Source organism: Ictidomys tridecemlineatus, chromosome 7 (genome assembly GCF_052094955.1).
Source record: "Ictidomys tridecemlineatus isolate mIctTri1 chromosome 7, mIctTri1.hap1, whole genome shotgun sequence".
Lineage (NCBI taxonomy): Eukaryota > Metazoa > Chordata > Mammalia > Rodentia > Sciuridae > Ictidomys > Ictidomys tridecemlineatus.
In genome coordinates, this window is record NC_135483.1 from 128,249,135 (window position 1) to 128,267,867 (window position 18,733).

General features: G+C 35.5%; 1 protein-coding gene across 5 annotated transcripts in view; it reads right to left on the minus strand.

Annotated features, from left to right (window-relative positions):
• The window catches only part of Ccdc148 (coiled-coil domain containing 148), a 314,744-nt gene that overhangs the window by 48,953 nt on the left and 247,058 nt on the right, over positions 1-18,733 (minus strand). For all 5 annotated transcript variants that reach the window (XM_040294329.2, XM_040294330.2, XM_040294328.2 and 2 more), the window contains one exon: positions 18,326-18,444. In XM_040294329.2, coding sequence (XP_040150263.1) covers positions 18,326-18,444 — 119 coding nt within the window. The remainder of the gene's footprint in view (positions 1-18,325; positions 18,445-18,733) is intronic.

The following is an 18,733-nucleotide window of genomic DNA, read 5'->3' on the forward strand; positions in this document are numbered from 1 at the left end:
ATGCATACATTAATATTAATTTTTCGCCAATAGAAAATAAATCCTACATTGCTTTGTGAAACATTTAAAAAATAGTTTTGAAGTGGAATACTCTTCAGCAATTAAAAGAAAAAAATAATAATGACACATGCTACAACATGGGTGAACTTCAAAAACATTATGCTAAGGAAAACAAGACAGATGCATTCCATTTATATGAAATGTCCAGAAAAGGCAAATTTATTGCAGGAGAAATAGATTAGTGGTTCTTTGGGGCTGGAAGTGGGATGAAGGACTAATGCAAATGGATAGGAAGTATCTTTTTGGGTGACAGAAATGATCTAAATGATTATAGCAATGGTTGTACAACTCATATATAAGTTTACTGAAAATTATTGAATTATAACTTAAAATGGGTATTTTGTTATAAATAAATTGTTCTTCAATAAGGAAAATTATTTAATGTTAAAAGTAACAGCATTTAGTAGCTTTCAGTAAGGCAGGATGCATTTTTGTACATTTTTATGCGAAGATATGGAAAGCTGAAAAGTAGAAGAAGTTGAAAATTATTAACAACTTTGGCTTTGGCAAGCACCCAAATAACTGCCAATTTATTGTTAGGACAGCAAAAATGAAATAAAACTATTTAGGAATTAGATAACAAAAACATCATTTCAAATTTTGTAGAACGTAGCCAAAGACTCACAGAAAAAAGTGAAACTATATCCAAACAAATCTATTAGAAAATAAAAAACATTGAAAACTCAAAAACTAAAGCTTTCAGCTTAAGAGGCCATAAAAACTCAATTATCTTCAAGGTTGTATTTCTTTCTTTGTCTTTCCTCAGACTCCATGTCCAATGAAAGAAGTCACCGAAGATGACTAATTTCTATACTTCATAACTATCTGTCAGCTCTTGTAACACCATTGCATCCCACTGCCTTTTCCTTAGGGCAGATTTTTTTCATAATTTACAGAAGGAATCTTATAACTGGCTTCTTAATCACCAATATCTACCTATTCCAAAATAATTTTGAAACTTTAACCAGAAAAACTCTGTGAAATTTTCTAAGGGATCTATGAGAAGAGGAGTAATAGAAAGCTATTTTGGAAGTATGTTCCTAGGTTGGAGATTAAATTTGATCTAAATAATCCGTGTCAGTTCTCCTTAAGAAAATTTCAGTGTAAAAGTCAATAGAGTTTTTAAAATGAAATTTGACATAAGAAAGCTATTTTTAAAAAGAACAATGAGTGAACACTTGTTCTATTAGATAGCAAAACAGAATGATTGAAACAACATGGTATCCATGTAGAAATATAAATATAGATCTGTTTTTATTTAATCAAGAGTCCATATGGCTATACAAATATAATTAGAAATATATAATAAAGTTGGCATTTCAAATCAGTGGGTAAGGATGAATCATTAAGTAATTGGTATTGAGATAGTTGGCTAACAATTTAGGGGTAAAAATATAAGTCAGACAGTTTGCTCATATCATTCATGAAAATAAATTCCAAATGACCAGAGAGCTGAGTTTTAAAAGAAGTATGAATAATATCTTTTCAAAGAATTAGGTTGATTTATTTACAGGTATACCATATATCATTTTGAAGTTTCTGCTTTATAAAAATGATTTTTTACTAGGGGTAGGAAGGGGGCATTATGTCCACTATTGCCTCTGCTTGCCACCCTACATGCCATAATTGAGAAAGGAAGCCTTTTACTATTTTATCTACTTGCAGTAGGGGCTTGTGTACTCTGTTGCCAGGAGGGTATACTATTTCTAGCTGGGACACAGACCTTATATGTTAGCAGCAATTAATAAATAGGAGTTAATAGTAAACAGACAATTTGTATAACATGATTTTTTCCACACATTGTTACACTGAATTTTGTCCCCTGAAGCCCCCACAAAATTTATATGTTGGAACCCTCATCCTCAATGTGATGGTATTTGAAGAAAAGGCCTTTGGGAAAGGATGGAGCCCTCATGAGGACATTAGTGCCCTTTTAAGAAAAAATTTCAGCTAACTTCTTGTCCACCTTCCCACCAGTGTTAGGACACAGTGAGATGACTGCCCTTTGCAGACCAGGAAGAGATCACTCATCAGAGTCCCACCCTGATCTTATATTTCTAGTTCCCAGAACTGTGAGAAAAATAAGTTTAAGTTGTTTGAGTCACCCAATCTATGACATTTTGTTATGAGAATCATAGCTGACTATCATGATGGTATTACATTTCATAACACAATGAGGATTTATTTTGATAATGTTGATTTTGCTTTTTATGTAAGTACATATAGATAGTATGTATGAATGTATATATGTGGGTTAAATAGCTGGTAATAGCAATAACTTCCAGAGAAGAGCTTGCATGAGGGTATTGGTCAAGCAATGCTTTAATGTAAATGTTTTAATTTTTATAAGAATTTTAATTTTTATAAGAATGTCTTCATTGTTATGTGTTTTATATAAAATATTTAAAATGTTTAAATATTTTGAGAAAAAATATATTATAGGTTTTTAATGTTGTAAGATAACTAATTAATAGGAATAACTTATATTTAATGAATATTTACTATGTTCTAGGTAGCTAAACTGAAATTACCATTTGATCCTTGCAAAAATTCTATGAAGTAGATCTGATTTATGTCTTAATTGTATAGCTGATGAAAATGAAGCTCAGAGACATTAATAAATTTACCCAAACATCAAATAGCCATAAAGGATACACACAGGATTCTAATGACAACTTAATTAGAAAGCCTTTCTTTCTAACCTCAATGGTATGGTGAGATATGAAAATAGAGAATTAGGAAATTAGCAGGCTAAGAGAAACATTAGCAAAACCAATTTCAATAATATGAAAATTACAAAAAAATTATAATTGATTGAGAAAGTAAAATACAATTAGTAAATAAAATGAATTGCTATATCTTTATTATCATGTTGAACCAAAGAAAATTGTTATGTCAACTATTTGGCCTACAAAATTGAAAATTTCATGTTGCCCAACCATCAGTTTATGAATATTATTTTCAAGAATCTTATTCTTGAAATTTAAAGATAGAAAGAGAAAGTAAATGACAGACATTCTGAAACCCTCAGTGCTATGTGTGTGTATTCTGAAGAATCTGGAATTTATTTCAAACCTTATTATTCTGATATGAAAAAAAAATGTGCCTACAGTTAAAATACCAAACATGAGTTTTGTGAATTATATTTCAATATGCCAAGAAAGTGTTTTAACAAATTAACCAAATAGTGCCAAAATGATTACAAAAGAACACAACTTCTGGTTACTGTCAGAAGTAAAATCTCACGGACTGAAGATCCACACTGGAGCTCAGGCCCCAGCCCAGGACCGCCTCTGCCAGCCCCGGTGGAAGCCCGGCCCAGGTTAGGCCCATCACCACCCCCTGGGCCCACCTGGGAGCACAGGCCTTAGCCCACCTCCATCTTGGGTCACTGCAGCCATCCCATAGTCCTCCACACATTAGCCTCTACCTTACAACAACAGAAAACTCATCTCAGAACAGGCAGTCCATTGAGGTACAGAGAATCTGCATGGTCATTATAAGATTATAGGGTAGAAACTTTAATACCTCAGATATGCACTGCAAGAAAGAAAGACACATAGAACATGGCGGCGGGCGCGAAGAGATCAAGTCTCTGACCTCTTCAGCTGTGCAGGCATAGGGAGTCGTAAACAGCCTAATTCTGTTTGCTCAGGATCACTAGGCAATGGTGAGCTGACATGGATCTGGGACGAGCAGTCTGGGCCTCTCAGAACACACACTGAACCCGGATCGGCTGAATTCAAGCTCCCGGTCGCCTGCTTCCCGCAGACAAACAGCTGTGACTCAGCACTAATCCATCCGGCTGAAACAACTGGTCAGCCCTTCTGATCCTACGGAGGTAAATGCCAACCGAGCCTTCATAGGTAGTGCCCACAGGTTTGAAACGGGGCTTGGGAGAGACAGTAAGGACCCACCCGTTGCATTGGTCACCCAGCAAAGGGAAACGAACTGTCGCCATTTGCAAGAGATACCACCATGGCAGACAACTGACGTCATCAGACTGCGGCGGAGGAGATTACTTCATTGAAACCTGCGGCTACAGGTGTGTAATTCCCTAGCCTTCCCTCTCCACACATCGGGGAAACCTTAAGGGCCAATCTCAGCTCTCCTGTAAGGGCCCCTCCCAGCTCTCCCGTGAGCACGGTAGCCAGACCGAGGGAATTAGAGGTGGTGCGGGACCCACGGCGAGGGACTACCACTCCAACCAGTGCTGACAGCTGAGGTGTCTTGCACCAGCTACCCGGGGTGTGGCTACCGGAGGGGCAGTAAAATTCGCTGAGGATTCTCAGCCCCAAGCTCTACAAACTTAGGGTCTGAGGGATTGGCAAACTGGAAGAGTGTGCCCAGTCATTCATGACAACAGGGCTCCCGGGAGCAGCAGACCTGGCGTGTACCCAGTATTGTGGTGAGCGGCACCCGTGAGAGGGGCCTGGCTAGAGGAAAAGTGGGGAAGTGACTAGACACAAGAGGACGCCCTAGGCACCCAGGATTGGAGACTCGCCCAGTCTGGGAGGAGGAGCTGCTGCACAGTGATTGGTTTCCGCGTATTGATAGGAGAAACTTGGCCTGGTGGTCACAGCGCCACCTACTGGAAGAGAAGTTAATCAAACTCTAAGACTGCATTTATTAGTTTTTTGGTTTTTTTTCTTTTTTTCTTTTTTTTTTTTAATTTTGATTTCGGGTTTTTTTTCATTTTCATTTTTCTTTCTTGTTTTATTAAATTTTTTTTACATTTTTTTTCTTCCAATTTTAATTTTAATTTTTTTCTTATTATTTAAAATTTTTTTTATTTCCTATTTTTTTCTTCTTTTGTCTTTTCATTTCTTTTCAATTATCTTACCCCCCCTTCCTTGAATTCTACCTGCTTACTCTCATTCTATTTAGTGACTTTTTCCCTTCCCTTCTAATACCTTTCCTCCCAAGCATCAAATAAATTTATAGGAGTAAACAGTAACTCAGCAGTCAAACAGAAGAAGAAGTAACATGAGCAGCTTCAAAAAGCAAGGAAGAAAAGGAGTACAAACAATGCAGGACAGCCTAAATATTCAGGAGGACCTAGAGTCATCAGAAAAATGGTCATATAAAGAACTCAAGGAACACCTTAGACAGATGGAATGGAACCTTAAAGAGGATACGAGACAGCAAATTCAAGCAGCGAAAGAACACATTGAGAATGTATTACACAAACAGATAAAAGAAGAAGTTAAGCACCTTTATCAGGAGATAGAGATTATAAAAAAGAATCAAACCATAATCTTAGAAATGAAGGAAACCATAAACCAAATTTAAAACTCAATTGAGAGTATCACTAACAGAGTGGAGCAAGTAGAAGCCAGAACGTCAGATAATGAAGACAAAATATTTCATCTTGAAAAGAGTCTAGCCAACTCAGAAAGGCTGGTAAAAAATCATGAGAAAAACATCCAAGAGTTATGGGATAACATAAAAAAACCAAACTTACGAGTCATTGGGATAGAAGAAGGTACAGAGATTCAAACCAAGGGAATGAATAACCTGCTGAATGAAATAATTACAGAAAACTTTCCAGAAATAAAAAAGGAAACAGATATACAAATTGAAGATGCATACAGGACACCGAGCACACAAAATCACAGTAGACCAACGCCAAGACACATTGTTATGAAGATATCCAATATACAGAACAAAGAGAAAATATTAAAAGCTACAAGAGAAAGGAGACAGATTACATTCAGGGGTAAACCAATAAGGTTAACAACGGATTTTTCATCACAGACACTGAAAGCAAGAAGGTCATGGAACAATGTATTTCAAAGACTGAAAGACAATGGATGCCAACCAAGAATTCTGTATCCAGCAAAATTAAGCTTCAGGTATGACAACGAAATAAAAATCTTTCATGATAAACAAAAGTTAAAAGAATTTGCAGCCAGAAAACCAGCATTGCAAAGCATTTTGAGCAAAACACTACACGAGGAAGAAATGAAAAACAATAACCAAAACCATCAGAGGGAAGTGCCTCGGTAAAGACAGAGGGCGAGGGGAAAAATAATCATGGAGAAACAAACTAAATTTTTTTTTAAAAAAGAGGATAATTAATCAAACATAGATGGAAGTACAAACCATATATCAATAGTAACTCTGAATGTTAATGGCTTAAACTCTCCAATAAAGCGACATAGGCTGATATCATGGATTAAAAAGACAAATCCAACAATATGCTGCATCCAGGAGACACATCTGATTGGAAAAGACATACACAGGCTGAAGGTGAAAGGATGGGAAAAAATATACCACGCACACGGTCCTCGTAAGCAAGCAGGGGTGGCCATCCTCCTATCGAATAAAATCGACTTCAAGACTAAGTTAATCAAAAGGGATAAAGAAGGACATTATATACTGTTGAAAGGAACCATTCACCAACAAGACATAACAATTATCAATATTTATGCACCAAATAATGGCGCTGCGACATTCATAAAACAAATTCTCCTCAAGTTCAAGAATCAAATAGACCACAACACAATAATTATGGGTGACTTCAACACACCTCTCTCACCATTGGACAGATCCTCCAAACAAAAGTTGAATAAGGAAACTATAGAACTCAATACCACAATCAATAACCTAGACTTAACTGACATATATAGAATATATCAACCATCATCAAATGGATATACTTTTTTCTCAGCAGCACATGGATCCTTCTCAAAAATAGACCATATATTATGCCACAGGGCAACCCTCAGTAAATATAAAGGGGTGGAGATAATACCATGCATTTTATCTGATCATAATGGAATGAAACTGGAAATCAATGATAAAAGAAGGAAGGAAAAATCCTACATCACATGGAAAATGAACAATATGTTACTGAATGATCAATGGGTTACAGAAGACATAAAGGAGGAAATCAAAAAATTCTTAGAGATAAATGAAAATACAGACACAACATATCGGAATCTATGGAACACAATGAAAGCAGTTTTAAGAGGAAAATTCATCGCCTGGTGGTCATTCCTCAAAAAAAGAAAAAAACAACAAATAAATGAGTTCACACTTCATCTCAAAGCCCTAGAAAAGGAAGAGCAAAACAACAGCAAATGTAGCAGAAGGCAAGAAATAATTAAAATCAGAGCGGAAATTAATGAAATTGAAACAAAAGAAACTATTGAAAAAATTAACAAAACTAAAAGTTGGTTCTTTGAAAAAATAAATAAGATCGACAGACCTTTAGCCATGCTAACAAAGAGAAGAAGAGAGAGAACTCAAATTACTAACATACGGGATGAAAAAGGCAACATCACAACAGATGCTACAGAAATACAGAAGACAATTAGAAATTATTTTGAAAACCTATATTCCAATAAAATAGAAGATAGTGAAGACATCGATAAATTTCTTAAGTCATATGATTTGCCCAGACTGAGTCAGGAGGATACACACAATTTGAACAGACCAATATCAATGGATGAAATTGAAGAAGCCATCAAAAGACTACCAACCAAGAAAAGCCCAGGACCGGATGGGTATACAGCGGAGTTTTACAAAACCTTTAAAGAAGAATTAATACCAATAATTTTCAAGTTATTTCAGGAAATAGAAAAAGAGGGAGCTCTTCCAAATTCATTCTATGAGGCCAACATCACCCTGATTCCGAAACCAGACAAAGACACCTCAAAGAAAGAAAACTACAGACCAATATCTCTAATGAACCTGGATGCAAAAATCCTCAATAAAATTCTGGCGAATCGAATACAAAAACACATCAAAAAAATTGTGCACCATGATCAAGTAGGATTCATCCCTGGTATGCAAGGCTGGTTCAATATACGGAAATCAATAAATGTTATTCACCACATCAATATACTTAAAGATAAGAACCATATGATCATCTCAATAGACGCAGAGAAAGCATTCGACAAAGTACAGCATCCCTTTATGTTCAAAACACTTGAAAAACTAGGGATAACAGGAACGTACCTTGACATTGTAAAAGCTATCTATGCTAAGCCCCAGGCTAGCATCATTCTGAATGGACAAAAGTTGAAGGCATTCCCTCTAAAATCTGGAACAAGACAGGGATGCCCTCTATCACCACTTCTATTCAATATAGTTCTCGAAACACTGGCCAGAGCAATTAGACAGACGAAAGAAATTAAAGGCATAAAAATAGGAAAAGAAGAACTTAAATTATCACTATTTGCAGATGACATGATTCTATACTTAGAAGACCCAAAAGGGTCTACAAAGAAACTACTAGAACTAATAAATGAATTCAGCAAAGTGGCAGGATATAAAATCAACACGCATAAATCAAAGGCATTTCTGTATATCAGCGACAAAACTTCTGAAACGGAAATGAGGAAAAACACTCCATTCACAATATCCTCCAAAAAAATAAAATACTTGGGAATCAACCTAACAAAAGAGGTGAAAGATTTATACAATGAAAACTACAGATCCCTAAAAGGAGAAGTAGAAGAAGATCTTAGAAGATGGAAAAATATACCCTGTTCATGGATAGGCAGAACTAACATTATCAAAATGGCGATATTACCAAAAGTTCTCTATAGGTTTAATGCAATGCCAATCAAAATCCCAATGGCATTTCTTGTAGAAATAGATAAAGCAATCATGAAATTCATATGGAAAAATAAAAGACCCAGAATAGCAAAAGCAATTTTAAGCAGGAAGTGTGAATCAGGCGGTATAGCGATACCAGATTTCAAACTATATTACAGAGCAATAGTGACAAAAACAGCATGGTACTGGTACCAAAACAGGCGGGTGGACCAATGGTATAGAATAGAGGACACAGAGACTAATCCACAAAGTTACAACTATCTTATATTTGATAAAGGGGCTAAAAGCATGCAATGGAGGAAGGATAGCATCTTCAACAAATGGTGTTGGGAAAACTGGAAATCCATATGCAAAAAAATGAAACTGAATCCCTTCCTCTCGCCATGCACAAAAGTTAACTCTAAATGGATCAAGGAGCTTGATATCAAATCAGAGACTCTGCATCTGATAGAAGAAAAAGTTGGCTCCGATCTACATATTGTGGGATCGGGCTCCAAATTCCTTAATAGGACACCCATAGCACAAGAGTTAATAACAAGAATCAACAAATGGGACTTACTTAAACTAAAAAGTTTTTTCTCAGCAAGAGAAACAATAAGAGAGGTAAATAGGGAGCCTACATCCTGGGAACAAATTTTTACTCCTCACACTTCAGATAGAGCCCTAATATCCAGAGTATACAAAGAACTCAAAAAATTAGACAATAAGATAACAAATAACCCAATCAACAAGTGGGCCAAGGATCTGAACAGACACTTCTCAGAGGAGGCCATACAATCAATCAAGAAGTACATGAAAAAATGCTCACCATCTCTAGCGGTCAGAGAAATGCAAATCAAAACCACCCTAAGATACCATCTCACTCCAGTAAGATTGGCAGCCACTATGAAGTCAAACAACAACAAGTGCTGGCGAGGATGTGGAGAAAAGGGTACTCTTGTACATTGCTGGTGGGACTGCAAATTGGTGCAGCCAATTTGGAAAGCAGTTTGGAGATTCCTGGGAAAGCTGGGAATGGAACCACCATTTGACCCTGCTATTGCCCTTCTCGGGCTATTCCCTGAAGACCTTAAAAGAGCATGCTACAGGGACGCTGCCACATCGATGTTCATAGCAGCACAATTCACAATAGCTAGACTGTGGAACCAACCCAGATGCCCTTCAATAGATGAATGGATAAAAAAAATGTGGCATCTATACACAATGGAGTACTATGCAGCAATAAAAAATGACAAAATCATAGAATTTGCAGGGAAATGGATGGCACTAGAGCAGATTATGCTTAGTGAAGCTAGTTAATCCCTAAAAAACAAATACCAAATGTCTTCTTTGATATAATGAGAGCAACTATGAACAGAGCAAGGAGGAAGAGCAGGAAGAAGAGACTAACATTAAACAGAGTCATGAGATGGGAGGGAAAGGAAGAGTAAAGGGAAATTGCATGGTAATGAAGGGAGACCCTCATTGCTATACAAAATTACATATAAGAGGTTGTGAGGGGAATGGGAAAATAAACAAGGAGAGAAATGAATTACAGTAGATGGGGTAGAGAGAGAAGATGGGAGGGGAGGGGAGGGGGGATAGTAGGGGATAGGAAAGGTAGCAGAATACAACAATTACTAATTGGGCATTATGTAAAATTGTGGATGTGTAACCGACGTGATTCTGCAATCTGCATTTGGGGTAAAATTGGGAGTTCATAACCCACTTCAATCTAATGTATGAAATATGATATGTCAAGAGCTTTGTAATGTTGTGAACAACCAATAAAAAAAATAAAAAATTAAATAAAAAAAAAAGAAAGAAAGACACATAGACAACAGGGAAAACAGTACCCCAAACAAACCAGGATACTACAATAATAGAACCCATGGATGGTGCAGTTGATGAAATGTCAGAGAAGTAGTTCAGAATATACATAATCAAAATGATCTGTGAATTAAAGAAAGACCTAAATGAGCAAATATAGGCAAAAATTGATCACTCCAACAAGGAGATAAGAGAAAAAATACAAGCAACCATTGATTTTACTAAAAAAAAAAAAGATAAGGGAGCAAACACAGGTAGCAAAAGATTACTTCAAGAAAGATAGGTTCTGAAAAAAAAAATCAGAAATCCTTGAAATGAAGGAAATAATAAACCAAACAAAAAACTCAATAGAAAGCATCACCAACAGGATAGATCACTTGGAAGACAGAATGTCAGATAATGAAAACAAAGTATACAATCTTGAAAATAAAGTAGACAGCACAGTGAAGATGATAATAAATCATGAGCAGAACATCCAAGAATTATAGAATACCACTAAAAGATCAATATAAGAATTATAGAGATAGAGGGAACCATAGAGATTCAAACCAAAGGAATACACAATCTCTTCAATGAAATAATATCAGAAAATTCCCAAACATGAAGAATGAATTGGAAAATCAAATACAAGAGGCTTACAGGACACCAAATGTACAAAATTACAACAGATCTACACCAAGGTATATAATAATGAAAATTCCTAGCATACAGAATAATGATAGAATCTTAAAGGCCACAAGAGAGAGGAATCAGATCACATCTAGGGTGAGATCAATTCATATCTCAGCAGATTTTTCAACTCAGACCCTGAAAGCCAGGAGATCATGGAACAACATATACCAAACCTCTGAAAGAAAATGGATGCCAACCAAGAATCTTATATGCAGCAAAATTAAGCTTCAGGCTTGAGATGAAATAAAAACTTTTATGATAAGCAAAAGTTAAAAGAATTCACAGTGAGAAAGCCTTCACTACAGAGCATCCTCAGCAAAATATTCCAGGAGGAGGAAATGAAAAACAACAATGAAAATTAGCAAAGGGAGAAACTTCAGTAAAGGTAAGGCCAATCAAAAACCAAGTCAAGTTAAAAACCAAAATAAACCAAAATGTCTGGGAACACAAATCACATTTTAATAATAACCCTGAATATGAATGGCCTAAACTCATTATTAAAAGACATAGACTGACAGATTGGATTAAAAAAGAAAGACCAACAATATGTTGCCTTCAAGAGACTCATCTCACAGGAAAAGACATCCACAGACTTAAGGTTAAAGGGTGGGAAAAAGTGTATCACTCACATGGACAAGCAGGGGTTTCCATCCTCATATCAGATAAAGTAGACTTCAAACCAAAGCTACTGAAAAAGGGATAAAGAAGGACATTTCATACTGCTTAAGAGATTCATACATCAACAAGGCATTATGATCATAAATATCTATGCCTCAAATAATGGGGCATCTATGTATGTCAAACAAACTCTTCTCAAATACAAGAACCAAATAGACCACCACACAATAATACTGGGTGACTTTAATATACCTCTCTCACCACTGGATAGATCTTTCAAACAAAAACTAAACAAAGAAACTATAGAGCTCAATAATTCAATCAATAAATTGGACTTACAGACATGTATAGAACATTCCATCCATTAATGAGCGAACATACTTTCTTCTCAGCAGCACAAGGATCCTTCTCTAAAATAGACAATATGTCATGCCACAAAGCAAGTGTTAGCAAATACAAAATAGAGATACTACCTTGCAGTCTATCGTACCATAATGGAATGAAATTAGAAATCAATGATAAAAGTAAAAAGAGAAGCTACTCTAACACCTGGAGACTAAACAATACAGTATTGGACAACACATGGATAACAGAAGACATCAGGGAGGACATAAAAAAATTCTAATTCATGGTGGGGTAGGGAGGGGGAGGAGCATGGGAGGAATAGATGAACTCTAGATAGGGCAGAGGGGTGGGATGGGAAGGGAGGGGCCATGGGGTTAGAAATGATGGTGAAATGTGATGGACACTATTGTCCAAAGTACGTATATGAAGACATGAATTGGTGTGAATATACTTTGTATACAACCAGAGATATGAAAAATTGTGCTCTATATGTGTAATGAGAATTATAATGCATTCTTCTGTCATACATATATAAAAAATGTTTTTAAATTCTTAGAGGTAAATGAGAATTCCAATATAACTTATCAAAATTTGTGGGACACTATGAAGGCAGTGCTAAAAGGAAAGTTCATTGCATTAAGCTCATTCATTCAATGAAGAAAAAGACAGCAAATAAACAACCTGACATTAGATCTCAAAACTGTAGAAAAAGAAGAACAAATCAACTCCAAAAGTAGTAGAAAAGAGGAAATAATTAAAATCAAGGCAGAAATAAATGAAATAGAAACAATTCAAAAAATTGACAAAAAGGAGGGAAAAGCTCAAATTACTAAAATTTGTGATGAAAAAGGAAATATCATGACAGACACTATTGAAATACAGAAAACAGTTAGAAACAATTTTGAAAATTTATACTCCAGTAAAAGAGAAAAACTTGAAGGCACCAACAAATTTCTAGAGGCATATGATCAACCCAAACTGAGACAAGAGGACATACACAATTTAAACACATCAATTTCAAGCAAGGAAATAGAAGACACCATTAAAAGGTCTGGGACCAGATGGATTCATAGCTGAGTTCTATAAAACCTGCAAAGAAGAATTAATACCAATACCTCAAATTATTCCATGAAGTAGAAATGGAAGGAACCCTTCCAAACTCATTCTACAAAACTAGTATCATCCTGATACCAAAACCAAGCAGAGACACATCAAGGAAAGAAAATTTCACACCAACATCCCTGATGAACATTGATGTAAAAATTCTCAATAAAATTCTGGCAAATTGAATACAAAACATATTTTTGAAAAATAGTGCACCATGATCAAGTGGGGTTCATTCCAGATATGCATGTATGGTTCAATATACAGAAATCAATAAATATAATTCATCACATCAATAGACTTAAAGATAAAAATCATATGATTATATCAATTGATTCAGAGAAAGCATTTGACAAAATACATCATCCTTTCATGTTCAAAACACTAGAAAAACTAGAGATAGTAGGAACATCCCTCAACATTGTAAAAGCTATCTATGCGAAATTACCCAAGGCCAACATCATTCTAGGTGGAGAAAAATTGGAAGCATTCCCTTTAAAAACTGGAATAAGACAGAGAGGCCCTCTTTCAATACTTCTATTTAACATAGTCCTTGAAATGCTAGTCAGAGTAATTAGACAGATGGAAGAAATTAAAGGGATATAAACAGGAAAAGAAGAACTCAAACTATTAGTATTTGCTGATGACATGATTCTATACTGAGAGGATCCAAAAAACTCTACCAGAGAACTTCTAGAGTTAATTAATGAATTTAGCAAAGTAGCAGGATATAAAATAAATACCTATTAATCAAATGCATTTCTATGCATCAGTGATGAATCCTCTGAAAGAGAAATTAGGAAAACTACCCTATTCACAATAGCATCCAAAAAATATTTGGGAATCAACAAAAGAGGTGGAAGACCTCTACAATGAAAACTAAAGAACACTAAAGAAATAAATTGAAGAAGACCTTAGAAGATGGAAAGATCCCCCATGCTCTTAGAGAGGCAAAATTAATATTGTCAAAATGGCCATACTACCAAAAGCACTAAACAGATTCAATTAAAATTCCATTGTCATTTCTTATAGAAATAGAAAAAGCAATCATGAAATTTATTTGGAAAAATAAGACCTAGAATAGCCAAAGCAATCCTTAGCAAGAAGAATAAAGCAGGACTCATCACAGTAGCAGACCTTAAACTATACTACAAAGCTGTAGTAACAAAAGAACCATGGTATTGGCACAAAAATAGACATGTAGACCAATGGTACAGAATAGAAGACACAGAGACAAACCCACATGAATACAGTAATCCAATAGTAGACAAAGGCACCAAAAATATACATTGGAGAGAAAACAGCCTCTTCAACAAATAGTGCTGGGAGAACTGGAAATCCATAAGCAGCAAAATGAAAATAAACGCTGTCTCTCACCATGCACAAAACTCAACTCAAAGTGGATCAAATATCTAGGAATTAGGCCAGAGAACCCGTGCCAAATAGAGGAAAATGTAGGCCCAAATCTTCATCATGTCAGATTAGGCCCCAACTTAACAAGATTCCTAAGTGCAAGAAATAAAATCAAGAATTAATAAATGGGATGGATTCAAACTAAAAAACTTCTTCTCAGCAAAAGAAAGAATCAATGAGGTGAAGAGAGAGGGTATATCTTGGGAAAAAATTTTTGCCACACACACTTCAAATAGAGCACTAATCTCCAGGATATCCAAAGATCTCAAAAAACTTAAAACCAAAAAAACAAACAACCCAATCTCTAAATGAGCTAAGGAGCTGAACAGACCCTTCTCAGAAGAGGATATATCAACAAATATATGAAAAAATGTCCAACATCTTTAGTAATCAGAGAAATGCAAATAAAAACTACTCTAAGATTTCATCTCACTCCAGTCAGGATGGCAGTTATCAAGAATATAGATAACAATAAATGTTGGCGAGGCTGTGGGGGAAAGGGCATGCTCATTCATTGCTGGTGGGACTGCATATTGGTGCAAGCAATCTGGAAAGCAGTATGGAGATTCCTTAGAAAACTTGGTATGGAACCCCCCTTTGACCCATCTATCCCACTCCCTGGTCTATACCTAAAGGACTTAAAATCAGCATACTATAGTAACACAAATCACATCAATATTTATAGTTTATTTCACAATAGTTAAAACTAGATGTCCTTCAATGGATGAATGGATAAAGAAATTGTTGTATATATACACAATGGAATATTACTTAGCATTAAAAGAGAAAAAAATCATGGCATTTTTAGGTAAATGGATGGAGTTGAAGACTATCATACTAAGTGAAGTAAGCCAATCCCCAAAAAACAAAGGCCATATATTCTCTCTGATAAGAGGATGCTGATCTATAATAGGGGGGGACATGGGAAAAATTGAGGAACTTTGATGGAGCAAAGGAAAGGGAGGAGTGGGGAGGGGGTATGGGAGTAGGAAAGATGATGGAATGAGATGGACATCATTACCCTTGGTACATATATGACTGCACATATGGTGCTATGCTATATCATGTGCAACCATAAAAATATAAAGTTGTGCTGCAATTGTTTACAATGAATCAAAATGCATTCTACTGTCACATATACCTAATTAAAATTTTTAAAAAGAACAAAAGTAGAAAACAGAAAAAAAAGAAGTAAAATCTATCAGCAAGTTTTACACACTGAACTCCATCTCCCTAAATCACAGAATGAGGACTATGTTTCTATCAACAATATGTCAGTTTTTCTGAGATTTATTAGTCAGATGTAATCTTGATATTTTAAAGTTCCTCCTCACTGATCTCTTATTGACCTGCAAGTACTGGATCCAAAAATTACCTGGATCTACAGAATTTTATCAGAGGAGTTAAACTTACAAATGATAGACCCTTTTAAGGGTCTAATCAACTCACTTAGCCTTCAGAAATTATCCAGTTCACTTTTACAGAGGACAAAAGATACCCTTGTGGAGGTTAAATGTCTGACTTTCCAAAGGTCAGACACTATTTAAAGAAGAGTTAAGAATAAACCCCTGGTCTATGGCTTCTAGTCCTTAGTACTTTTTGCTATGTTATGATATGGCTATTTTTTCCTGTTATGTAATGCAGATTAATCTGATCTTCTTTTTCTTCTTTTCAACTAAACTTCTGAATCAGCTAATCTTTATAATTACTGAGATAGGAAGTGAAAGGCTGAAATGACTCTGTAATCAAAGAAGCTCCCTGCCACGAAGGATGATCCTATTAGAAGCTTGTCCCCTAATGCTGGGACTCCACATCTGTCCTGCTTCCCACCCCTTTCAATTCCTGTGATGCTTTTCACTTTCCCAGATAGTCTTAGACTGTCCAGGCAGCCTTTAACCACTACCTTTGCCTTGCCCTTTAGTATTTAGCTGTTTGGAGGTTCTTGTCTTCTTTCTTATTTCTGAACCATACATGGCTCATCTTCTGGTATCCTCTTGTATCTTAGTTTGTACTTGTTTATCTTGTTTCTTATTAATTGCTTGACCTCATAACCTTGAGCCCTGGCTTTGTTTTATTCTTGGTTCTCTCAGTAGAAGACTAGACTCAACTCAAAAGTCTTGAATATTTGGAAAATAAAGTGATTTTCACCCAGAAAGTCCTTAGTAATAACTAGCATCTCTCTCTCTTCAGATTCATTCTGCCACCATAGTGATTGGAGTTTGAGATAACTTCACAAGAGTCACAGAGTAAATTTCCTAGAAACAGTGAACCTAATTGTATGAAGTGATCACGTCTCCCAAAGTATTATGTAAGTTCAAGAGAAACTTTTTATACAATTTGTTTTTCATAGAAGTTTGAGGTTCATGCCAAAATTAAGGAGAAACTACTAAGAGTTCTGAGCAATTTTTTATATAGTTTCTAATTTAGGTAAATGTATTAGGGAAACTTATTAAAGAAAATTCACTATGACTTATGCTATAAAACTAAAGGTCTGTCTTCAATTTATCATTTATGAAAAGATAACTAAGGAGCTAATTAAACTAGATAACTATGCCACTTATAGACTTATTAACTCTCCACTGGACAATGAAGTCCACCGTTCAATGCCTGCTGTGAGAAAATGCAGCTGGACCCCCTGTATCGCCTTTGTAGTTGGTAATTTATTAAACTGTGTTGGAAAGGGGTGCTGGCAGGACACTGAAAAAGGAAAAAGCTTTCCTTCACGATTTCAGTTGTCCCTACCATTCACTGGCCATCAGCACCCATATGGGCCACCCAATGTCATCTTTACTCTTGGAGCTCCAATGGAACCCATGCTCAGTTTCCCATCAAATTTCAGAAGTACCTCTATGATTAGATTTCCATTGAGTCTTTCAAGCCTCCCAATGGCCAGCTTCCAGCTTTGGTCTGCCTGTACCCCCAGGAGCACCGAAGAACTCCACCAACATGCAGTGGGCCATAAGCACAGAAACTACAATGAAGACTGAATTCTAACCATGGGGAGAGGGAGCCCAAATCCAACCTGTTTCTTCCATGGGAACTCTCCTTCAGTCCTTGGGTATTCTTAAGAGTTCTAATCTCTTAATACACTAGGGATTTTCCATCACAGCTTATAATTTTTCATATTAAGCTTCTCCTATTCAAATTGCCATGTTGTTTCTGCCTTCTAATTGACCCTGATTGATATAGTAATCTTGGAAATATAATTTTAATCTCTCAGTGTACTCATACATAAAATGAGGAAAATGGATTAGTTAATATCAAATATCTTTTCTAGCTATAAAATTACTTGATTCTAGGAAATTATTTATATGTGCCATGAAAAAAATATATTATGAACAATGAGCAGCACTTTATAGTTGTATATTGTTTTCCCAGCCTTATTAACAGTAAATGGGTCTCCCTTTTCATCAGAATAATGTTTTCCTCCTCCCGCATCAAAATGTTAATTCAGTATCATTTCACACATACAGTGGGCAACCCAATATCATAAATCCTCTGTGAGAGTTTTAACTAGGAAGCTAACTTGGAACAAAATGTAGACATAGAGGTTTGTGTATAAAATGAAAGTTTGAAGTACTTTATAGAAATAATTTTATCTGTTTACAAATATAAATTTTGAATGGATACATTAAATATTTAAAAAAATGCTCCCTCTGATATTGTTTATCCTAACACATTACAGAAGAATCCATTTACCACTCCCATCATCACACATTTAACATCTCCCTTTTACCTTTCTCTGTCTTTTTCTGACTGTTTAGCCATTAATTTCTTCAGTTCTTCTAGACGTTGAAGATCTCTCATTTCCATTTCTTGCCACTTCTGCTCTTTCTTAGCCCAGTATTTCCTTATCTATTGTATAAATGTTACATAAAATTTCAATGAGCAATAGATAATAACAAGGGAAAGCAATAACATTATCCATTGGTTCATATACCAAAGATTTAATTTAAATGGCATTTCATATTTTTTGTTTCTTATAACTGCCTGTAAAAATATTGGCAACAGAAAAATAAATTAAAACATGTTTTGAGAAACTTCATGGTTTAACAATTTCTGCAGTGAAAATGTAACTTGTGCTGAGCCCAAGGTTTTAATCTATGGCTAAAATAATCAAATTTCAGGGAACCACAATAAAAGA